The sequence below is a fragment of the Amblyraja radiata genome, chromosome 16 (assembly GCF_010909765.2).
Source record: "Amblyraja radiata isolate CabotCenter1 chromosome 16, sAmbRad1.1.pri, whole genome shotgun sequence".
Taxonomy (NCBI): Eukaryota; Metazoa; Chordata; class Chondrichthyes; order Rajiformes; family Rajidae; genus Amblyraja; species Amblyraja radiata.
The window spans coordinates 14,568,594-14,594,511 of NC_045971.1; the positions used below are offsets into that span (position 1 = coordinate 14,568,594).

Here is a 25,918-nt window from a genome sequence, read left to right on the forward strand (position 1 = left end):
CAATGTTCGACATCTAGGCATCACTGGTTAGGCCAATTCTACTGTAGAGCTCTAATTGTCCTTGTGAGGTGGTGAGTGGCCTCCATGAACTACTATAGTCCTTTTGGTGAAGGTGTTTGCACTATGCTACGGGGAAGGAGTTATTTGATGAATAAAGAGTGATATATTTGTAGATGGCACAGACTGCAGGCACTGTGTGCCAGTCTTAGAGGGGATGAACGTTTAGGCAGATCGATAGGATGTTGTTAAAGCTGCAGTCATCCAGATAAAGGGAACATACTTAATCATGCTCCTGACCTGTGCCCTATACATGGTGGAAAGGCTTGAGAAATTAGGCCACAAGATACCTGATCTCTGACCTGCTCATGTCGCCACAGTATGAATGTGACTGGTCGGAGACTTGGCAGTGGCATTGCCATTCAACATCAAGAACAGAGCAATGGAGGTTGCCACAAAAACAAATCTATTGTCCCACCGAGTCCAAGCCGACTATAAGACACGCATTTTTACACTAATCCTACCCTAACTCATTTTATTCTCTCCACATTCCCATTAATATCGCCCAATTTCCACCACTTATCTACATACTGTGCATTTTACAGCGGTCAATTAGCATACAAACCTGCTTATCTTTGGGATATTGAACGAAACAAAAGTACTCATAATGGCAAACATATTCTTTTTTGCCATTATGGCAGAAAGATGATAGGTGAAGTAGCTAAAGATGGTTGGGCTGAGGACACTGCCCAGAGAAACTCTTGCAGTGAAGTTGTAGGATTGGGATCTCCGACAATCATCTTCCTTAGTCCAAGATAATAGACTATAGACAATAAACAGTAGATAATAGGTGCAGGATTAGGCCATACAGCCCTTCGAGCCAGCTAGGCTGATCATCATGGGATGATCAACCATGTGATCATGGCTGATCATCCCCAATCAGTATCCCGTTCCCGCCTTCTCCCCATATCCTCCTGACTCCGCTAATTTTAAGAGCCCTATCTAGCTCTCTCTTGAAAGCATCCAGAGAATCCGCCTCCACCGCCCACTGAGGCAGAGAATTCCACAGACTCACCACTCTCTGTGAGAAAAAGTGTTTCCTCTTCTCCGTTCTAAATGGCTTACCCCTTATTCTTAAACTGTGGCCCCTGGTTCTGGACTCCCCCAACATCGGGAACATGTTTCCTGCCTCTAGCGCGTCCAAACCCTTAACAATCTTATATGTTTCAATGAGACTTCCTCTCATCCTTCTAAACTCCAAAGTGTACAAGCCCAGCTGCTCCATTCTCTCAGCATATGACAGTCCCGCCATTCCGGGAATTAACCTTGTAAACCTACGCTGCACTCCCTCAATAGCAAGAATGTCCTTCCTCAAATTAGGGGACCAAAACTGCACACAATACTCCAGGTGTGGTCTCACTAGGGCCCTGTACAACTGCAGAAGGACCTCTTTGCTTCTATATTTGATAATTGATAATTGATATAATTTAATTGCCACACAACCAAGGTCGGTGGTATTTGGGTTGCCAGCAGCGGTACAATAATAAAGAACACAACCACAATAAAAAATTTACACAAACATCCACCACAGCATTCATCACTGTGGTGGAAGGCACAGAGCTTGGCCAGTCCTCCTCCATTTTCCCCCGTGGTCGGGACCTCCACCCTCCACAGCCGTTGCTGCAGGCGTCCAGATGGTAAGGGACAAAGTCAAAGTCAAGGTGAGTCCAGGATCGGCTCTTCCCAACCAGAGACCGCGGCTTCAGGCTGGTGTAGGTCGCAGGCCGGCGGTCAAAGTTTTAAAGTACCTGCCGTGCCGCAGCCGGAAGCACCGCAGTCTGCAGGGCCGGCGGTCGAAGCTCCCCTCCAGGGGAGATGATAAGTCCATACCACGCCCACGGTAGAAGATGGCCGCGGGCCGGCAGTGAAAGCTTCTTCTTCCACCCGGGTCCCCAACGTGAGATCCCGGGCTGTAGATGCCGCACCAGCTGGAGTTCTGCAGACTGCGGCTTCAGGCTGCCGGCTGCCGCGGGCCAGCGTTACGGAGCGCTCCCCTCCAGCGAGGTCTCACCCGCTCCGCGCCGAGAGTCCACGCTGCGCCCGCCGCTGAAGCTCCGGGCACGTCTCCGGGAAAGTCCGCGCCGATCCTTGCTGTTAGGCCACGGGGAGGCGACCTGAAAAAGTCGCCTCTCCATGGAAGAGGCGGCCGAAACGGTTTCCCCCTCACCCCCCCACACCACCCCCCACACATAACTCACAAAGAAACATTAAAAACACACTTTTAAACATACTAAAAAAATAAAAAAAGTTGAAAAAAGACGGACATGCTGCCGACAGGCTGCCGCCAGTGCAGCGCCCCCTACCGAATTTGATTCCTCTTGTTATAAAGGCCAACATGCCATTCGCTTTCTTCACTGCCTGTTGTACCTGCATGCTTATTTTCATAGGCTGATGTACAAGGACCCCCAGATCCCGTTGGACTTCCCTTTTTCCCAACTTGACGCCATTTAGATAGTAATCTGCCTTCCTGTTTTTGCTACCAAAGTGCTACCAATATATGACTCCAGCTATCAGCGTTTTTTTCCCCGCTGAAAGCCCTTTGACTTACCACAGATTCTGGATGTCATGTCAAATGTGGTCTTGATGCCAAGGGCAGTCACCCATCTCAGCTTTGAAATTCAACTATTTGGTTCATGTTTGATCAAGAATTTGCCGAGACCTGAAGCCCTGTGATCCTGGCAAAAACCCTGTTGTAACCGCAGGAACGCGAGACCAAATGTGCATTCCTAACTATATCAATAAAGCAAAAGTATGTTCTTTTATTTAGAACCATTGATAAACCTGTCTATTCCCTCAATGCAAGCCTTCCTTGTGTCTTTATCCTGTCTGATTGCTTCTGCAACATGGTTGCTAAGGCTCTGACCTTCAGTGAACGAGACTGCTGTGGTGCTGAAGAATGGCCTTGAATAGTCTGCGCTCAGAAACCGTGTTTAAGATTGCACCATCTCATTGTCAGCATCAGTAGTCTGGAATGGTAACAGGATGGTCGCTGACACCACTATGAGGGACCACATCGCAACCCCCTGAGGTGGATAACAGGTTCATTCTCCATGGGCTGCATCTGATCATAAGCAATCCTAACAATATCTGCTTCATAGCCAGGGATATCTGCACCATCAGTTGTACACACCCTGCCATACAATGTGCAGTAGAAATAAGGAACTGCAGATGTTGGTTCACAAAAAAAGGCCACAAAGTGCTGCAGTGATTCAGCAGGTGAGGTAGCATCTCCGGAGAATATGGATAGGTGACTTTTCAGGGTTGGGAATCTTCTTCAGAAGAAATATTCTTCAACTGTCCCGAAAGGTCACCTCTCCATGTTCTCCAGAGATGCAGCCTGATCTGCCAATCTGTGTTTTTTATGTGCCAATGAATGTTGCACAATGACATGGTAGATTAGCAGGCTGATGTGACTTGCAGTAGTGCTCAGCGTGTGAGGTGAGGTATATCTAAAAATGTTATCCTTGAATTTTGATTAATAAAGAGCTTTTTAGGTAAGGGATTGATTTGGTGCATGGGCAGTGTCCATGCTGGTGATGCCTAATGGTGAGATATCGCATTCACTGATCTAGAGCACACACAGGTCATTAAAGTTCCTACAGAATTTGCACCTTTGCAGCATTGGTATTGGTTAATTATTGTTACATGTACCAAGATACAGCAAAAGGTTTGTGTGCTGTTCAGTTAAATCACACTATATGAGTACACGCAAGCCATATACAAGTACAACAGCTAGTGCAAAGCGAAAAATACCAGAATGCACAATATAATGTTACAGCATTATCGTGTTACAGTTATACTTCATGGGAGTAATCAGATCATTTTACCTTTGGAAGGTTTGTCAAACGAGATTCATGGATCCTTGTGGATAGATCACATTTCTCCTACTCCCTACCTTCTTCTGAAAATCCATCAGTGCAATATTCCACAATGTTGGAACCCATTCTCTCCTAGGTTGTCTCGTTATGGAACAGGACAGCACAGGAACAGGCCCTTTGGTCCACAATTACTGTGCCGAACATGCCACGTTAAACTAATTCCTTCTGCCTGCATGTAATCCATATCCCTCTGTTCCCTGCATATTCATGTTCCTATCGGAAAGCCATTAAATGTCTCCTGCATATCGTATCTGCTTCCACTGCCGTTTGGTAATTAAAAAAAACTTGCCCTGCACATCTCCTTTAAACTTGCCTCCCTGTACCTTAAACCTATGCCCTCTAGTCTTTGACATTTCCACCCTTGGAAAAAGATTCTGATTGTCTACTCTTTATTTTCCATTTCAGAATAACTTCAACCATGACTTCCTCTTTAAAGGGTTCAGACTGACCTTTATGAGTTCAGGCTAATTATAGGGCGATTATAAAAATTGTCCCCTGCTGAATGAAAACCATAATGTACACATACAATTACAGTGCAAATTAACTGGTAACTAGCTCAAAGTTTACAGACTGCATCAATTGCCTGGCTATAGCAATATAGAAACATCATGAATAGGAGGAGGAATGGGCCCTTCGTGCCTGCTCCGCCATTCAAATCGTGAAGATGGAGTCAATGGGAGGACGTCTTGTCAGTATGATAGACTGGGCTACATCCACTCTGCAATGTTTTGCAGATTTGCGCTGAGTTGTTCCCAAACCAAGCTGTGATGCAAGCCAGCAGCATGTTTTCTTTAATGTATCTGTAGACATTTGTAAGAGTCATTGGAAACATGTTGAATTTTATCCATCTCCTCGGGTAGTAGCGACATTGGTTTGCTTCTTGGCTGTTAGTGCCATGTGGTTAGTCCACAACGGATTGATGGTAATATTTACACCAAGGGACTTAGCTCTCAACCATTTCCACTTTGACACCATTCAAGCTGATTGACCCTTGCTTTCTGAAGTTGATAACTAGCACCTTCATCTTGCCGACGTTGTTTGTGGAAATGTAGCGCACTCTGAGCCAATTGCTGTATTTCTTTATTATTAAATATGAAGTTACTATTGCGCTACATGCAGCCATTGTGTGCAGTTACAAACATCAGTGGCAGTGAGCTAACTCTTCAACCAGAAGAAAGCTGCAGTATTACTGTCTGCCACCCTTAACAGGCAAATTGGCTTTGCACTGACACTGCTGCTGTAATTGGACCTTGTTTCCTGCTTGTGTCCCTTGGTTCCTTCTGCTACTCGCAGATAGATAACTTAGATAGATATACAGGCTGATAACTTGCCCACAGCTGTTACTGTACTGGTTTATAAGTGGCCTGTTGCAAACTGTAGACAAGGAACCCAGGGGAGTTCCAGGCTTTACTCAACCCCTTAAAAGACACTATGGCCTGGATGGGGAATGCCACATGGACAATGCAGATCTCATCCTCACTGCACAATGTACTGAAGGGCCCTGTACATGGTATTGAATGCCAGTTATGAGCTTCTACTTGTGATCACTAGCACAAAGCAGGAGCATGTTCAAAAATAAACGGAATGAATTCGGCAACATTTTGATTTTGTGTGCAGAGGGTAATTGTAACCATTAAGATAGGTGCCTAGACATTGTGTTAAATTATTATTTAAAAAAAGGGATATTTAAATAAGATATTTATGTAGGAGATGGAGTTACTGCAGATTTCTCAGCCACAAATGGTTACTGAGTGCACATATTCTGTTACGAGAATAGTTACACAATATCGTGGAATTAAGATGTGTGGCATCAAATGAAGTACTCATGGGGGAAAAATAGCAGCCTCGTGCTGATCTACAAGTTTCTGCATGACGAGATATGTGTTCAAGGAAGTGTTCTCTTGCTTAGCTGCAGCAATCTTGATGAAAGACCAGAAGGAACTTTGGATAAACTGGCAAAATTCTCAAAGCTGAACAGAAAGGTTCCCCTGAAAATCGTAGCATTGAATTATACTGTGGTGTCTTTTACACAAGAGGATCGGCATTGATGCAATGCACTTTCAACTTTTATTGCTAACTCTAATGAAATGAATAACCAGTGGCAAAATCCAAGCTGACTCGAGCAAATGGGTGCTCGGTCTTACTTATCTGCAAATGTTTACTTTGCATTGGTGTCATGCCGGTCCTGATTCCACATTTAGACAATTGGCAATGAAACTGGGGAGCATGAAGCTGAACAATTAAAAATCCTAGATTGATACAGCACAGGAGGGTGCCATTCAGCCCCTCTGACCTATTGTTTAGTAGTTAACTACTAAAACCCTCTCCCTATAACTGTATATATTTTCTCCTTTAAATATTTAACCAGTTTTGCTTCTGCTTCCAGCAATCTTTTAATGTTCCAGATTATATTCATTGCATTTCTTGTTTTAAAATAATTTTCCTCAAGTTGTCCCTGCTTCTTCTGCCCAACATAAGTTTGTTTTCTCTGGTTAATGAAGCGTCTGACGTCTCTCCATATTTACTCTGTTAACACTGTTCATAACTTAGAGCATCTTAATCCAGTCTCCTCATACCTTCGCTGCCTTTAAACAGAAATTCCTAGCTTTTCCAAGTTTTTCTCATCATGTCCATTCAGTTAAGTCCTCACACTGACGCTGCTGTGGTACAATTAAATGAAGTGAAGGACGTGATTGCAGACAGGAGGATATGATGGAAGGCTGCCCTCTTCTGGTGGACAAGCTATTTACTGGTTTTACTGGTTATTATTTTTGTCACGTGTACCGAGATAGTGATATTACTCAGGCAAATCATATCATACGTGAATGCTTCAGGGAGTGCAAATGCGAAAGTAAACTGAGCACAGAATTTGGTATTGCAGCCGCAGAGAAAGTGCAGATAAAAAATGTGCCAGGATCACAACGTGGTAGATTGGAAGATCGGCGGAATAATCAGGATGCGAATGATCCTTGATGTTGTTGTCTGCTTTCCCAAGGCAGTGAAGTTTAGGTGGAGTAGTTGTAGGTGGAAGGCTTGTGTGATGGACTGGGCTACATTCATAACACTGCAATTTATTTGCGGTCTTCTGCAGAGCAGTCGCCAAACCAGTGCTTTAAATTGCTTCTTTCTGAATTTACTAGAAATGCCTTGATAATTCTGGAAGATCATTGCCTTGAAAGCCTAAGTCTCCAAAGATGCTGTCTGGTCTGCTGAACATTTCCAGCATTATCTGCTTTTATATCAGATCTCCATTTTCTCCTATATTTTTCTTTGAGATAATTCCTAGGTTCAATGAGAGTAATAAGCATGTCACTTCCAGAATCCACGCAGTGGTGCCAATCCAGGGCATCAACATGTTCCTACAGTCAGGAGCATTCCCACATCCAAACCTATTGCCAAGCAATAGAAGTGATGAGTGTAGACTCATGCTGAGGGTGAGTTAAAGCCTGATGCCATCCCTGCCTGCTGAACGAGAGAGAATGCGAGGTAACATACTACCAGTCAAGGCAACTGATTTGTTGAACAGATTCAATTTCCTGCTGTTAGGATGTATATTGAAATACATCTCACATGAGGCAGTGCAGGCCAATTCACTGGATGTTTTCAGGAGAGAGATATAGCTCTTCGGGCTAACGGAATCAAGGGATATGGGGAGATAGCAGGAATGGGGTATTGATTTAGGATGATCAGCCATAATCATATTGAATGGCGGTGCTTGCTCGACAGGCCGAATGGCCTACTCCTGCACCTATTTTTCCATGTTTCTAAAACAGGAGAATTCTGTTTAGCTGGGCGTGGTCAGACACATGGTGTCAGTGTAATTCTCAGAATGGTAATGAATGGAGAAGTGGTGAGTGCATAACGCTGGTCTTCAATCTGTACAGTGTTTGTACCACTGATGCCCATTGACTGTGGTCTCTTCCAGTCCATATTATCACTGTGGAAGCACGGAGGCACCCTTCATTCCAGCACTGACCAACGTCTCAGTTCAGAGCTAGCGATTGAATTGAATTGAATTTCTGTATTTGTCATTCAAAAAAAAGTTTGACTTGACTCAGAAAACGCGATAGATCTGACTATAGAAAAACATAATAAGATAGCAGTATTAAAATTTAAGCTACATCAAATTCTCTCGGCAGGAGTTATCAGACTATTTCAAATTACTAAACAGGAAAATTTTGAATTCGGCGATAAACCACAAACTTCTAGCACGCCAGTTGAGAAAAGTTGAAAAGGACCATACTATCCAAAAAATCAAATCAGATAAAGGTGAATTGTTAACACTTCCAAAAGACATTAATGAAAGATTTGCACAATTTTATCAAAATTCATATACATCCAAAACATTTGGAGCATAGATTTCAATTAAAGAAATAGAAGAGACAATCAATTCATTGAAGAATGGCAAAACACCAGGACCAGATGGGTTTAGTAACGAATTTTATAAAAGATTTTACGAGGTAATTTCCCCGCGTTTATACAACTTTTATACATACGCATTTAAAGAACAGACATTACCACAAACATTAGCTGAATCACACTTATACCCAAAAAATATAAAGATCTGGAAGACCCGGGATCATACAGAGCAATCGCCCTGTTAAATACAGATCAGAAAATATTAGCGAAAACTTTGGCAAGAAGATTAAGTAAATACATTAATAAATTAATACACTCGGATCAAACGGGGTTTATACCCAAGAGACGCTCGTTTAATGATTTGAGACACCTTTTTAACATAATGTACTCACACAGAACGATAAAAGAAGACATCAATTATTTCATTAGATGCAGAAAAAGCATTTGATCAAGTAGAATGGAAATATCTTTTTACAGTATTGCAAATATTTCAGTTGGGAGAAAATGTTATCTCATGGATAAAACTGTTATATGATAAGCCGACTGCCAGAATACTGACTAACCATATACTCTCACCTACATTTCAGTTATCCAGGGGCAATAGACAGGGATGTGCATTATCACCCCTGTTATTTGCCCTTGTGATTGAACCTCTAGCGGAAAGTATAAGAGTACATCCGAACATTCATGGCTATGATACTAAATACTCCAATAATAAAATATCATTATATGCAGATGATGTATTATTATATATCACCAATTCCCAAGTTAGCATTCCAAGTATATGAAATCTTATAGAGGAATTCGGTTCCTTTTCAGGATATAGAATAAACTGGAACAAAAGTGAAATTATGTCAATAAAACCTCAAGAGCTGATACACCTTCTAAAATTTCCTTTCAGAATTGCTACGGAAAAATTCAAATATCTGGGTGTTCAGGTAACCAGAAAATATACTTCTCTATTCAATGCAAACTTCCCTCCTTTAGTTACTAAATTAAACGCTCTTATTCAATTTTGGAAAACACTTCCGATGTCTCTAATAGGTAGAATAAATGCTATAAAGATGATCTTCCTCCCACAAATCCTGTATTTATTCCAATTAATACCGATACATCTTCCTAAATTTTTTTTCCAAAAACTTGATTCTCTGATTACAAACTTTATTTGGGATTATAAAACACATAGAATTCATAAACGGCATCCATGTAAACCCAAAGAAACTGGTGGATTGGCTCTCCCCAACTTCTTATACTATTATTGGGCAACGAATATTAAAAATGTAATTACTGGCTGGACAATACAGGCCAACAGGTAAATTGGTTAATAATGGCGAGAGAGGATTGTTCGCCTTTTAACATAGGCGCGATTCGTCTGTCTCCAATAAATTTGAAGAACACACTATATGAGAAAAATCCAATTATCCACATTACTTTACGAATCTGGAGACAAGTGAAATCAACCTTTAAACTGAGAAATTTATCTCTTCTTTCACCAATTGCCAATAATCCTTTGTTCAAGCCATCTATTTTAGACAAAACGTTTACATATTGGGAAAGATTAGGAATCAAAAAATTCGATCTTTATGAGATCATTCTCTCAAGAATTACAGTCGAAATATCACCTGAAAGGTAATCAATATTTCAGATACCTTCAAATTCGAGACTATCTGAAAACAGATACCCAAGACTACCAAGCTTTGCTGCCAGACATACTAGACGAATGTATGAATAGAAATTCAGAGTCAAACAAGTTAACATCATATCTGTATAACACCCTTTTAAATATAGAAATCCCATCGTCAGAAGTGATTAGAAGAGCGTGGGAAGAGGAACTTGGCCTAAAAATTCTAAAAGATAGATGGGAAGAAAACCTTTCATATATACACAATTGTTCGATTAACGTTAGACATTCGTTAATTCAATTTAAAATACCGCACAGACTCTACTACTGAAAGTCTAAACTGAATAAGATCTTTCCAAATGTATCTCCTATTTGTGATAAACGTCTCCTTCAGGAAGCATCTATAACACATTCCTTCGCCTCTTGCATAAAGTTACATAATTTTTGGAGAGGAATTTTTGAAATGTTCTCAAAAACATTAAAAACAAAACTGGACCCCGACACGGAATTGATTATTCTAGGTACGTCAGTAGCCAGCTCTGAGCTATCATTATTTCAAAGACGTTTCCTTAATTATGGCATGACAAACGGCAAAAAAACGAACACTCAAATTTTGCAAACATACATCTGTCCCTACTCTTAAAATGTGGATTACAAACATGTCTGAGACGCTACATCTTGAAAATATTAGACTTGTCTTAGCAGAAAATCCAGATCATTTTCCGAAGACATGGACACCATTCATTGATTTATTACAAGGATAGTATGGTACAACACAATTTTGCAGTTAAATCTAATTACGGATTGGGTGATGGGTGGGGAGGGATGCGAGGCAGGTATAACATCACTTTTCTCTACCTTTCTTTTTTGTCCTTTTATTCCTCTATTCCTTTTTAATTTCTTTTATTTACGCACTCTTTGGCTACATCACTTTGGTAGTCTAGGGGTTCTATCCTTGCACATTCCACTTTTTCTCTCTCTTTCTTTTTCTCCTTTCTTTTCTCCTAACCATAGCTAAAAGTCAAAATTGAAGCTGTACAATAACTGTATTATGTCATATGCCGTTGGTTATATTTTTGTACACTTGCTTCTAATAAATAAAAATTAAAAAAACAAAAAAAACAAAAACAAGTTTGAACAAAATGTTGTTGACATGCAGTCATTAGAGTAAAAAAGCAACAAAACACACAATTTAACACAAACATCCTTCACAGTGACTCTCCAGGCGCCTCCTCACTGTGATGGAAGGTAAAAAAAGATTTTGCAATTGATCACTGCTATTTTTCCATGGGAACTTGTAGCAATGCAGGTCTCTGCTATTGCCCTTTATTTTTCCAAGGCTCAGGCTAATGAGGTGTATGTATTTTACTTTTCATTCCAGGCATTTATGAGGACCACGCCACAGGAACTCTGCACTTCCTGCAATAAAACGGTGTATCCCATGGAAAAGCTGGTTGCTGATAAGCTTATTTTCCACACCACCTGTTTCTGCTGTAAGCATTGCAAAGCTAAACTGAGGTGAGATATGAAATTAAACTCTTGTAAAATTCTGCACTCAGCTCCACAATCTACGACACCAGCCACTGCACCAATAGCTCAGTTTAGCAGTAGGTAGAAGTGCAATTCACACCAGAAACCTTCCAGGTTAACTCCTGGTTTGTGCTGAGATATTAATGTGAACTGGCCTCATGCTCCATGAGGTACAGAGGTGGGTACAGCCAGCTGTAAGTGGCTATGGGTCAAGGTGCACATGGATTAGCAGTACTGAGGATGTGATGCCCAACGCCAACACCTAGCTCACCAATCCGCCATAACTAATTTTGTGCATGGATGTTGCTGCTGTAGTGAGGAACCTGCATTCACACCACCAAGATTGGACAGGAGCCAAAACAAAAACAAACAAAATCTGTTGTTGAAATGAATCATAGCCTCCAGGTCTCCAGGCTTTAAATGGTTAACTGCAGCTCTCGTCAATGACTTGCACCAACAGGTTACGGGATTCTTGCTGCTTGAATAGTGATTTGTGAATTTTCCGCAGTGGGCATAGGTAATGATATGTGAATCACTAGATATTGTTAATAGAGCAGCTTCAGTAGTTTAGCGTTGTTCATCTTCAGCACCTTCGCTGCTTGAGTAACTTTCTTTCGCTTACTCTTTCACTCCCAATCCACCTGCATGTTTCACAATTCCCTCCAGAAAGCATGGTTGCAAGGGAAGCAAAGGTTGGTACCAGACCCAAGGTCAGTGCCGCTCAGTAACTAATTATGGTAATGTGGCGGTCCCTGGGGGGTAGGTAGGCCACTCCTTGGATCATCCCCCTCGCCGATTGAGGGACAGGGGCATTGGTCTACCACGGGGTTTCCAGACGACCCTGGGTTTAGTGCTCTCGAGGTGTGTGTGTGTGGTGTACTCTCGCTGTAGGGATTAAAAGACTACTGTTTGAACCCGCCTGGCGTCTGGCCTTTTCCTGACCTCGGCCAGGCCGCTACACTAGACTGTATTTGTAGCTCATCCAGTAGCTTTCCCTCAACTCATTGTTCATTGTGGAATTATGGTGGCTCGAAACAGCATTCTGCAGTTGCCTGTGGCCTCCCAGGCTTCTCCTGGGAAAGTTTATTTCACCAGAAGCTCTCATTTGTGATTATTATTACATTAATGCTAATTAATAGTAAAATAACACGAATGGGATCATCTCAGAGACTCCATGATAGGTGAACCTTCGGGGTCAGAATGTGCACTCCATTTCATCCAATTAGAAACCCAGTTGGGTAGATTCTGCATCGGCATGGTTTCAAGATTCTTAATCATTTCATTGATGCGTCAAACAAGTGTGAAGACAACATTCTCTCCCATCTTTGGAAGGGCGAGGGGCATGGAATGATCTCTATTTACCAACCACAAAAGGGTAAAGAGAGTGGTCAAGATATTGGGAAGAACCTGAAGTAACATTTATGATCAAGACAGATTGAAAACTTATTAAGAATGATCAGACTAGAAGCCACTGCAAGTGATTTATTTAAAGTTCATTTTTTCACAAATGGATTGTGTTAGCAAGGCCTACATTTATTCCTGATGATAAGCCATCTTCTTAAACAGTTGATGGCAGTGGGGGTGGCAGTTCTAGGATTTAGACCCAGCATCAATAAAGGATTAATGATAGATTTTGAAATCAGTATGGCGATCTGAAGGTGGTGGTTGTTCCCAGGTGCTTGCTTTAGGAGGTACAACCAGGGAAGTGGGAAATATTTCATAGCAGTTCATCTTATCCATGAACCTGACCAAATGACTTTTAGACATTGTAATTGTACCTGCCTCTATAGATTCCTCTGGCAGCTCCTTCATACACCCACCACTTTCTGTGCAAAAAACCTCCACCCGGGTTCCCTTTAAATCTTGCCGTTCTCAGCTTAAACCTATGCACTTTTGTTTTAACTCGTTTACCTTGGGAATAGGATTTTGACTACACACCTTATCTTGAACACTCAACCTTGTTTCATTAGGCACAACTGTATCAAAAATCTGCCAAACTTTTTCAAAACGCCTATCTGGATTTTGCCATTTGAAGTTGTAATGTTTGATTCACCTGCAATGAATGAACTTCAACTGTTAAATAAATGGTTGTAAACTATTTTATGTAAATATTGTGAATCAGTTGACTTGGAAATGTAATGCCACTGAATGTCAAGTATAAGTGATCAAACACTCCCTTGTTAAAAATGCAATTGCTTGACACTTTAAGCCACAACTGTAAATTGAGACTGATCAATTCATGTTGTCAAAGTGTTGCCAATATTGACTGCTTTGTTTTCAGAGGTTGAGTGGAAATATATAATCATTAGCCCACTTATAATAATAATAATAAATTTTATTTAATGGGCGCCTTTCATACATCTCAAGGACACCTTACATAGTAATCGAAATAAAACATATAATCGGAATAAAACAAGTAATTAAAGACATCACAGTGACACAAATTAAAAACAGAATTCAATCCAAAAACAGAAAATCAAAAACACAGTGTGAAAAGAGAGCAGCGGCAGCCAAAGCGCGCCAGCGTCCACTCTCTCTTCACGGCAGCCATCTTGGACACAGACCTACAGGACTACAATTAGACAAAAAAATCATCCCCCCACAGTGGATAGCACTGTGGAGGAAGGCACAATGTCCAGTCCCCACCCCATGTTCACCCCAAAGTCAGGCCTATTGAGGCCACCGCAATTGCCTCTACGGAGGCCCGATGTCCCTGGCCGTTCTCACCGGGTGGTCTTGCCCCGGCGTCGGGAGAGTCCTTTCGGCGGCTGGGCCACTTGGAACGGCCGCTTCCTGGTTGGAGACCGCGGCTGCCGAAGCCGACAAGGCCGCGCCGGTTTGGCGCTCCCAGGCTCCAGATGAAAAAGTCGGCGCCCGCTCTCCGCACTGCCGCCTTGCCGCCTCTACGCACGCCGTCTCTCCGCACGCCGCCTCTCCGCTCCGCAAACCCGCAGCCCGGAGATGTTGCTCTCGGCGGTCCAGCTCGCCAGAGCTCCAGCGCGGCGACCCAGGCAAGGCATCGCCCGCTCCGCTCCGCTCCAGCGCTCCAATGCTGTGCCGCCACCCAGGCCGAGGTGCTGGGTGGTTCCCGCCAAGAAACGGCGCTCCAAGCCCGCTGGTAGGCCACGAGGACGGGTCGACGGGCAGCCCGGAAAAAAGGCTGCCACACCGACCAGGTAGGGACCTATAAATAAAGTAACACCTACCCCCCCACATTAAAAGACCATATCCCCTACAAACAAAAAAACAGGACTCACTAAAAACTAAAAAAAAAACGAATTTAAGACGGACGGCTGCTGGCTAGCAGCCGTTCACCAAGATGACCCCCATAATGGAAGTTAAGCTCTTTGATGAAACCGTGTAGAAGGTTGAGCCTGTGGCATTGATTTAAGATACTGCTGAAATTATGTTGTGGGCCTGGAATTATCGACTTCCAATATCCTTCTTTGTGCAAAGTATGACTCCAACCATTGGCATCTACCCCTTGATGCCCACTGACCTGAGATTTACTAGGACTCATTGATGCTACACTTGGTAAAATGTTCCCTTGATGTCACCCATGATACGATACGATAAAACTTTATTTATCCCTGGAGAGGAATTGAGTCTGCCGACAGTCACAGCACACAAGGTACACAAAAACGTGAAACTTGACATCCCAACTCGGCATCAGTAAGCAGGTTATTGGAGAGGAAGTGCTGTGCTTTAATGCAACAACACTTTCCATCAACTTGCTGGTGGAGAATAGACTGATTGGGCAGTAATTAGTTGCTTCGATTTGTCCAATTTTCCACATCGTTAGCTGGCTGCTGGAGATTCCATGTTACAAATGCTGGATGTGTTCAATCAAAATTCCCTCTGCTTCATGCCCTGCAAAACCTCGGGTAGGAAAGAGTAGCCAGTCTTTATAACTCTTTGCTTGTGCTGCTGCAATGGGGTGAGCTCACTGCCACCTGTGCCAGTGCTGACAACGAGACAAGAAAGAGGTATAGATAATGGACATCCCCTTGCTAGCTTGGTTTACCATTTTGATTTTGATTGTAACAATGCCATGGTCGTGAAATGTATGATGTGTTCCCATTTTGTCCCCTCAGTCTGGGAAGCTATGCAGCACTGCAGGGTGAGTTTTACTGCAAGCCTCACTTTCAACAACTGTTCAAAAGCAAGGGGAATTACGACGAGGGCTTTGGCCGGAAACAGCACAAGGAACAATGGCAGCAGAAGACGGCTGAGAGTGGCTCCAAGTAACCACTGCAGCATTGCTGGGGGATGGAGCAGGTGGCTAGCAGCTAACCAAGCGGGAAGCACTGGCACCTCGCCTCTCTTTAACTAGGGGCACAGCAGCTGCAATTCGTTAATTTGCTTTAAATAGCGTGTAATTTAGGGGCCATTGCTAACAAGAGGGAAGGATTGCTGTTGTTATTGTGGGTAGCGACATCATAAAAAAGGTCATGGGGAGGTAGTTACACAAACAACCAGCGTATGTCTGGGTTTATAGCACCCATCCAGGAGTATCTAAGCCTGTCCATGGACAACGGCAGGCCACAGGCCGAGGCATGCTCTGTTCATTGAAATCCCTGGTATTAACAATTATTCCATCTATTTAATAACGGAGGAAAATTGAAATGAAAGTATTTCTGGAAATACTGGAACAGGGTCGCCAGAATTCCCCGTCCTGATAACTTGTACCATGGACTACATGTGGCTTGTACATAACTGTAGTGCTACCACACTTTAATCAGAGCAATTCTTCCCTCATTACACATTGCTATGTCTTTGGAATGATAGCCCACCCCAGTGGGAACAGTTTGCAACTGCACAGAATACTCTCAACGATATATCTTTAAAAAGGACGGTATGATGCAGCATGATATGCCAGATATTACAACTGTGCTTTATAGAAAAGACACAGTGCCAGTTACGCATCAGTTGTGACTGAATTATCTGCTAAAGGATTCATAATCATAGTGCATCACCTGTACCCCTTGCTACATTGTACACTTCCCTCATTATCCAGAAGCCTACAACCCAACATAACTATCCAGATCACTTCTCTGGAGCAGTTCCTTCTAGAGATAGAGCAGATCTGCAAGTGATTTCAACGGTGCCTTGAGCATTTTGTAGTCAGACACATTACTCAGCAAATTGGACTGTAGTTCCACTGCAGACCCTTGCCTCATGCACCTCTCTCTTCTCACTCACATACCCCCAACCTGTAGCTGTTTCAGAGAACATGCACCCCAGCTGGGAAGAGAGCCCTGTTACAGTGACCAGTTACCCTCCCCCACGAGTTATTGTCTACCTTGTCTCCCATCCTGGTAGATGTCCGTGCTCTGCTAACCACTAGTTGCCATGATGCAGGTCACTGCTGCCACAAGTAAGAACTTAATTGTCCCGTTTTGGTACACATGACAATAGAACACTCTTGACTCTTGCTGCTCCATCTGCATACTATGACTCAGCTCTGGAATGAAACATTTATCTCCATACAGAAAGCAGACCTTCCCCATCACCAGCCCCCACCCCCTCCTCTCTATCTCTACCACCCATTTCCATTTAATTGCTGGTTGAATAACCAAGGATTTTAATCAGCCTGAAGAAGGGATTTGACCAGAAACGTCCCCATTTCTTCTCTCCAGAGATGCTGCCTGTCCCGCTTAGTTACTCCAGCATTTTGTGTCTACCAAGGATTTTAATTGTCAGATTTAGTGATGTCTGTGTCATTTTTCCCAGCTTGGACTGTTTTTATAAAGCGAACATGTGTCTGAAGTGCGTGGGATTTCAGTTATGTTCATTATCACAATGTGATATCCTGAACCACAGGCTCAGCAGATGGAATGCATTTTTTCCAACTTAAACTGTGCTTCAGTAATGAGTTACATATGAAGAATAATATTTTGGTACTTAAATGTTTACTGTTTGTGAACCATTGCATTTTACATTACAGTTAATAAGTCATAGATCATTTCTGGGTTTCATTCAAAAAAAATCACTGGTCTTTTATAAATAGTTGCTATGTGGCCAAGATTAGCAAACCATCTGAAAAATGCTCACGTTACTCTTCCCCAAACTAAAGATTGAAATGACTACTACTGAAGCCAAAGGACAGGGTGCTAGACCTGGACCAATGTCACTGTGATTAACAGATGTCCTACCCTTCATGCATTCAGCAAAATGGTGACAGTGTAGCACTCATTAACACTGCCTCACTGTTCCAAGGAATCAGGATCCATCCTGATCATAGGTGCTGTCTGCAAAGTTTGCAAGTTTCCTCTAGTTCTCATGCATATCCCACAGATATGATGGTACATTAATTAATTATACTATATTCCCACTTTGTCTAGGTTTAAGACAAAACAAGAATCAAAGGTGAGAGCATACATTGCACAGACAAATGAGGAGAGGGGGAATGGGGTCAATGGGATTTGTTTCCATGGCAGTTGGCCTGGACTAAATGACCTCCTCCTAATCAAAACAAGATCTCAATCATTCTCCAGTTCAGCAGCAGGCAAGACAATCAACACTTTTGCCCTTCATAGACGTGGCCTAGGAACTGGCCCAGATGACTTACACACTTCCATTTTCGTGGAAGTCTAGTGGCCCTTGCACTCGCATCCACCTACCCGCCCCTTTCCCATAACTTCAATTTGCCGTCTATTTTGTGATACGTTGCAATTCGAATGCCTGGGTATATGCAGTGTAGATGGCATTAATGGATTGCTGGAAGCAATAGGGCAGCAGCTGGAATGAGTCAAAGTCCAAAACAATGGCAAGGTCACCATGTAGACATTATCATCCACTATTTTCATCTACTGCTTGCAGATGAAGTCAGCTTTGTATCTGAAAATTCACTTTTTGCCTGTGAACCAAGGACAATGAGAATTTCCACACTGGCTTAGCATTATGCCCATTTCCAAATTTTTAGGCCATACTTGTGGATGAAGTGCACTTCATCGACAGCAACAAACGAATTAAGGCTATAGCTATATTTCAACCACTTTTAAACGGGAGTGCGGGGCATTCCATATTCATGTTGTTCAGCTTCCCTTATTCATGATTTCATGAGGATCGTACCAAAGGGAGATACTTGATTTCAGAGCTCAGGTTGAAAAACAATCAAATCCCCACAGGATTTCTACTTCGACCCATTTTCATCTCAGAAAATGGGGTGGATTAATTGCGCTGTTGAGGCTGGTGTGTTCTGCATTCCCATCACCTGGCCTAAGTTCTTAAAACTCGCAGTTCTACTTTCATTGGACCGAAGTGATCCTGTTGCACCTCACAACGCCATCATTGATGTGCAGTCACATCTACTATCATCCATAAGGAAGTGACTATACAACCAGAGCCTTAAAAGTTCTTCCATACCACAACTTCTCCATGAAATAAATAGAAAATGCTGGACACATTCCTAATCAGAGAGCATCTGTGGAAAGAGAACACAGAATTTTTAGTTGACATCAAAGACAATTGCTGTGCAGAATGGCAATCAAACACTCAATATCCACTACTCCTCACCTCCAAACCATCGTTGATTATGTGTATTCTGTGCAGCTGCGAGCTAAACACTCTCAGGTAAAACAATAGGGAGATAACAGGTGGTCATTCAGCCCCAGACCCGTTCTGCCATTGTAACATTATGGCTAGTTTGTATAATAACTCAAATTTGCCTGTCTTCTCTATATTCCCTGAATGCTCTTAAGGTAATTGAAATATTTTGATCTCAGGCTTGAAAATGTCAATGCCCCTTCATTTATGTCCCTTTTGTGGTGCTGAACTCCATCACTTCTTCTGCAAACATCTTTGCCTGATTTTACTCTTAACTGGCCCGTTACTAATTTTAAAGTTTACACGCTTGTTCTAGTTTCCCCACCAGATTTTCTCCCCACCCAATAAAATACTCACCCTAAACACAAAATACTCTCACCAACTTGATGAGAAATGAAGTGTTTTTGCAGATTAAGATCAATGCAACCTGGAAACTGAGGTTTTTAAAAGTGTGATGTTATTTTGAAGAAAATCTTTACTGCATGCGTAAATCTGTGATCAGCATTTCGGGACTTGGTGGTATATGATGTTTCCCCAAAGTGAAAAATGTTGAGTGCTGTTTTGTAATGGTTGCATGAATTTATTATATTGGTGGTTCTTGTTGTTTAGACACTTTGTTCTCAACAATGGGATAAGTGGATCAGGATCCCCCACTAACTACCCAGTTATATTGGATCTAATCAATATTGAAATTGGAAATTATTAAATACAATAACCGCAGCTACACAGCTCAGTTACAGATATGCTGGCCTTTGCCTAGTACATCGCATAAACGAATTGCTAAGATAAACAGAGTAATAATTTCCAAACCCTCATGGGTGGGGCCTCAGTGTTGCCAAGATGGTACAGAAAACTTGCACAATGATCAATACTGCATGTTGATGTTAAACAAGGAAGGGATGGGGCTTGGCTTGATGGCCAAAACAACCTGCAAGATGATTGTATTACATACTTACTTAAGAACAGCCACAATGAACTGAGGCTCTTGATTCATGTGCAGTTGCAGTTAACCCTTTCAGGAGGAGGGAAAGATGAGAAAATACAATCATTTTCAGGTATTTGCTGATCGCACAATATTCGATCATGGTCAGAAAGAAACAAGCAATTTACTCCAGGGCTTAGGTTTCAGACTGCAGTGATCTGGGGATTACTTACCAAACAACTTATGAAACAACCCTACATTATATACTTTGAATGTGAAGGCCTATTGCATTTGGCCTGCACCAAGTATTAGTGGGCCACCATACACTGCATATTGAACTAATTCCACGTGATATACGGGTCTAAGTTTGTTAGTACGCATTGCACACATTACTGTGAATTATCATATATTAGAGACACAAAATGTGATTAGAGACTGTAGTTTACAATCAGAGTCTGAACACATCTTGCTCTGTACATCAGTTATATATGGTTGTCACAATCACCTCTTTTACTTGCAAATGTTTTGTTCTAACTTAATACATTTACATGTAAAACAATTCACTGCCTTTTTGGTCACTCTGTATTTCACAAACTGTCCTGAAGGAAGCTGTCACTGGCAGGTTACTGCATTTACAATATTTTTTACACAGTAAATATGCCCCCAATATACATGCCTTATAAATATTGTATGTTTGTATCTTTTTTACTGTTTGTATATCTCTGATCACGACTGTTAAAAGTGCTGCTTTGAATCTGTGAATGCACCTCTGCTTTACAAATGTTAGAGTTTTAACATTAAAATATCCATTGTGTAACTCTGTGTGCAATATGCTACAAAATAAAGGGGGGGGGGGGGGGCAGTGGGAAAAAGGTAAGACTCTCCACACCTTCCTTGATATCTTTAATGTTCATTAGATGGTATCAATGTCCATAGAAAGATCAGTTGCCCAGAATATATATTTCCATTTTTGGTTCATTAGAGGCTAATATGAGATTCCAGAAGTGGTTGATTGTACTGATCCATTAATTAAACATAATATATCAGAAACAGTGCTTAGTAAGCATTGGTTCCATGGCAGTAGAGAGACACACAGAGTAGGAACATTTAAAACATTCAACCCCTGATCTGCCATTCCTTTGAATTATGAATGATTGGCAACCTCATTTAGCTAAATTAGTCCATAATCATTACCAATTTAAAAAATGCTAAATCTGTATCTTTTTTAGGAGAGAATTCCATATTTATTTTTCTTTGTGAAGAATTCCCTTGTAATCCTCATCATATTAGGAAATAGATTTAATTTACTAACTATTAGTTTATTATTTTTAACATTGCGTTTATATTACTCCATTACTTCCTATACTCAAAGCATTTTACACCAAAACCATTTAAGCCAGGGCATAAATTTTTATTCTGAATACTTTGTGTGTCGAATACTTTGTGTGTCTTATGCACAGAGGTGGAACCAACATTGGTATACCCAACAGCTTGGAAGCTGCTGCAACGCTATGATATAATGACCTTTGAAAATCAGTGGAGTAATCAATGGAAAAAGGACACCAAGTGCAAGGGTGCGACAGCATCTCTGGAGAACATGGATAGGCGACCCTTCAGGTCGGGACCCTCTGCAGACATAGTAATTCTAATTATGAATGGACCTGCTTCATCATCCAAAGACTGCACTCAAATAAACTATTAATCCTGACTTTGCCTGCTTCAGATGACAGTGGTAGCACAATGTTCAGAGGAAATAGAGATAAAAGAGACTGGAAATGCTGAAATTGGGTGCAAAAAAAACAAACTGTTGGAGGAACTCAGTGGGTCAAGCAATAACTGGAGGGAGAGGAACTGTTAACATTTCAGCTTGCAACTCTTCATCTGGGCTGAGAATGGAGAGGGAAGGTGGCCGGCGTAAAGAGAAGAGGTAGGTGAGACAGAGTCCTTGGGTGATATGTGGACCAGGGGGGGGGATGAGGAATGGATGCAGGAAGGGTGGAGTTAGGAGGCAGAAGCTGATGGGTGGAACAGATGAGAGAAAAAAGAGAAAAGATGAGAGCATCTGAAGAAGGGTCTTGACCCGAAACATCACCCATTCCTTCTCTCCAGAGATGCTGCCTGTTCCACTGAGTTGCTCCAGCATTTTGTGTCTACCTTTGAGAGAGCAGATTGAGCCAGATGGGGGGCGGGGGGGGAGGGGGGGGGGGGGAGTGAAGGTGAAAACAGGATGGAGGATGTCAAGTAGGAGCACAAAGGCTGCCAGTGCTAGAATCATAAACAGAAGTGATGTTGGACACAATTTAAGAGAGGGAGATGGACAGATAAAAGCAGAGGGGCGGGCAGAGATCCAATGGGTGATTTTAGTGGATATGTAGGTGGATGGAACTAGGTGTGGAAAGGGTTAAAACGGAATGAAGGGGAGGCTGTGTGGGAGGTCAAAGAATTAGGAAAGTAAGGGGTGAGGATTATCTTAAATTGGGAAGTCCAATTATAATATTGAGTCATAGACCTCTCACACATAAACTGAGATGTTCTTCTAGTTCACTTTTGGCCTCACCCTGGTAATGTAGAAGACCAAGGACAGACAGGTTGGTGTGTATATAGGAAGGGGGAGCTTAAATGGTATGCAACTGGGACCTGGTATGGCCATTAAAGAGCATAGGTGTTCTACAAACAGGTCGCCTGGTTTGCGCCTGGTCTCACCCAGTCCAGTCTCCTAGAAAAATGCAACTTCCTCATCCACACATAGGAATCCATCAAAGATAGACACAAAATCTTTTGAGTCTTGCTTTTAATTGTATGACTGACCTGGCCAGTGAAATTCCTCGTATGTTGCAAAACATACTTGGCGAATAAAATCTGAATCTGATTCTGAAAATGCTGGAGTAACTCAGCGAGTCAGGCAGCATCTCTAGAGAGAAAGAATAGGTGACGTTTTGGGTCGAGACCCTTCTTCAGACAGAAATAACATAGATAAGGTAAGAAAGGATGTGGGGAGGCTGTATGGGAGGTCAAAGAATTAGGAAAGTAAGGGGTAAGGATTATCTTAAATTGGGAAGTCCAATTATAATATTGAGTCATAGACTTCTCACACATAAAATGAGTGCCTGCATTGCACTATATGAATAGTGAAATTACCTAAACTGATGCAATTATTTGGATCTGATTAAAGAAGTGGACAGGAGATTGTTCATGGATTGAAAATCTTAGCTTGCTGGATTTCTAAAATAAAAACAGAAAATGCTGTAAACGCTCCACATATCTGGCAGCATCAGTTGAAAGAGAATCATGTTATAATTCCCTTCAACTATTCTCTTAACACTTCTTGTAACACAGCCTGATTCTATAACTCCAACATCCTGGATTGAAGGAGGCTGAAGAAATTGGTATAAATTGCACTGGCATACAGCACGGAAACAAGCCTTTCGGCCCAACTTGCCCATGCTGCCCCATCTACAAGAGTCCCACTTGCCTGCGTTTAGTCCTCTAAATCTTTCCTATCCATGTACCTGTCCAAATGTATTTTAAATGTCATAGTAGCCAGCAAAACGACCTCATCTGGCAGCTGCTCGTTCCATATACCCACCACCCTTTGAAAAAGTTGTCCTTTAGCTTCCTATTATTTTACCCCTCTCGCCTTATTTTCCCCCTCTCACCATCAAAGGGATCTTCAGGAGCCATTGCATCAAATAGGTGCCGTTTCGGGTAGGGACCCTTCTTCAGACTGAAATGTCTGACCCGAAACCTCACAATCCATGTTCTCCACACATGCTGCCCGACAAGCTAAATTACTCCAGCACTTTAACGTCTACCCGCGTTGGTTCTTCATGTTCTCGAAAAAAAAGACATAATATAGGGTCTCGACCCGAAACGTCGCCTGTTCCATCGCTCCATAGATGCTGCCTCACCCGCTGAGTTTCTCCAGCATTTTTGTCGACCTTCTTATATACTTTATGAACTATTGGAAGTTCAACAATATTGAATCCACTTCTTGTAGAACGACGGACGTTCTCCAAATTTGCTGCCTGATCTGCTGTGTTGGTCCAGCTTTTATGAAGGTGAACGGACACAAAAAGCTGGAGTAACTCAGCGGGACAGGCAAGGGTCAGTCTGAAGAAGGGTCTCGACCAGAAACGTCACCCATTCCTTCTCTCCAGAGTTGCTGCTGAGTTACTGCAGCATGTTGTGCCTATCTTCGGTGTAAACCAGCATCTGCAGATCCTTACTGCACACTTACGAATTCACTTATTGATTCTCATAGCTGAAGTCCTCATGGCCCCCAGCACCGCCCCGCCAGAAGAGCGGCTGGTCCTCCAACAGATTCCACCATGGGCCGTTATGACACCGTTGCCATCTTCCTCACTTCTCCGCTTCCCTCTGCAAATTGGCTGAGGCAGCAAATGGCGTTAAAAGGGGGGAAGAAATGAAGCAGTGGGTAAAGCGGGACCGGGCACCCGGCGTCACCTGTTTCTTTTCACCAGAGATGCCGCCTGACCCGCGGAGTTACTCCAGCTCTTTTTGTCCATCTTCGGGTTTAAACCAGCACCTGCAGTTCCTTCGTCAAACCGCCCGCGTCAAGGAGAGAGGGGCGTCCGCGCGTGAGCGCACGCAGCGGGGCCGCGCACGTCAGAGTGAATGTCAGAGGTGCGAGTCAAGGAGCAGCGGGGGCCGCGCACGTCAGAGTGAATGTCAGAGGTGCGAGTCAAGGAGCAGCGGGGGCGCGCACGTTAAGGTGAAGCGGGGCCGCGCACAGTGGCTGCTGAGAGCGGACAATTCCACAGGAATTCCACAGGATGCCGCCGTGCATGCGCACCAGGAAATCCCGACGGCTCCGGCCGCACGTTGGGGCGCACGCGTAGAGCGCCGCTGTGCAGGTTGGCGGCGCGGATTGGTGGGAGTCGTCTACTGAGATTCGGCGTTGGACGGATGATTGCTCGCCGTGCGGCCGTCTGCAGTCCGCCCGCCCGCACGGTTCTGGGGGCTGGGGCCCCTCTAACTCGAAGCCGCCATGGAGTCGCTGGGAGTTGCGCAGCGCCGGGGCTGAGTCTGCAGGAACTGTGGGGCGCGGGGCCCAGTGCCCCGGGATCTACCGGAGTCTGGAACGAGCAGAGCGCGGCCCTCGGCGGGACTCAGCCGCAAAGCCGAAGAGGGCCGCGAAGTACCGAAACCTGAAGCATTGAGAGCAGCACACATTAATGCAGGTATGTGGAGATCAGACGCCGTGTAGCGGAATGTGCGTGCGTTGACATGTTGAGCTGTTATTCACCAAAGTTAGCTGTCGATTACACTGGGGTGTCCAAATGTTCGTCTGCGAGTTTTGGGTGTCACTTTGATGTATTGCCCATTCCCAGTTACCTTGAGAAAAGTTGGCGACGAGCACCGTTCTGGCAGCCTGCGGTCAGTGTTGAATGTTGGGGAGTGAGTTCCTTGATTTTCACTCAGTTATGGCCCTTGTATTTTATGGCGTGTGTTTTGGGGAAATGTCCAAGTGAGAGCTAAATCAGCCACCCTTGCCCTTCCGGATTGTGGATTTCGGAGGGAATGGTACCCAGTGGTTGGAAGTTTATCAACTGTAACTTGTTTAAGAAAGGTGAGAGAGGTAAAATGGGGAACTATAACCTCAGTCTGTTGTCAAAGCAGGAGAGATACTAGAAGTGACTATTAAGCAATGAGTAACAGGGCACTTATTAAATAAGAACAGGATTGAGTAGAATCAACACAGATTTATTACTGAAAAATCACACTTAATCTTACTTTTTTTTAGGTTGTTTAAACAATAAACCATTGTAAAGAAGGAACTGGTGTATTTGGACTTACCAGGCATCTTGAATAAGATGCTGTGTGAGATTATTAAACAACATTGGAACATGTGATTGGGGGATAATATAATAAGGATAAATTAATAGATAGAAACCAGTAGGAAAAAATAGGTCAGTTCTTAGGATGGGAGGCAATGACCTTTGGGGTACTGCAAGGATCGGATCTTGTATACCAGTTGTTCAC

At 43.0% G+C, this 25,918-nt stretch overlaps 2 protein-coding genes across 2 annotated transcripts in view; both read left to right on the forward strand.

Moving 5' to 3' along the window:
• The window catches only part of limd2 (LIM domain containing 2), a 41,239-nt gene extending 20,507 nt beyond the window's left edge, over positions 1-20,732 (forward strand). The window contains exons 2-3 of the mRNA XM_033035158.1: positions 11,297-11,433; positions 15,540-20,732. Of these exons, the coding sequence (XP_032891049.1) occupies positions 11,297-11,433; positions 15,540-15,693 (291 nt within the window). The 3' untranslated portion in view covers positions 15,694-20,732. The remainder of the gene's footprint in view (positions 1-11,296; positions 11,434-15,539) is intronic.
• A 4,038-nt stretch (positions 20,733-24,770) lies between these two features.
• The window catches only part of map3k3 (mitogen-activated protein kinase kinase kinase 3), a 97,223-nt gene continuing 96,075 nt past the window's right edge, over positions 24,771-25,918 (forward strand). The window contains exon 1 of the mRNA XM_033035159.1: positions 24,771-25,116. The gene's annotated coding sequence lies outside the window, so the exon portion shown is untranslated. The remainder of the gene's footprint in view (positions 25,117-25,918) is intronic.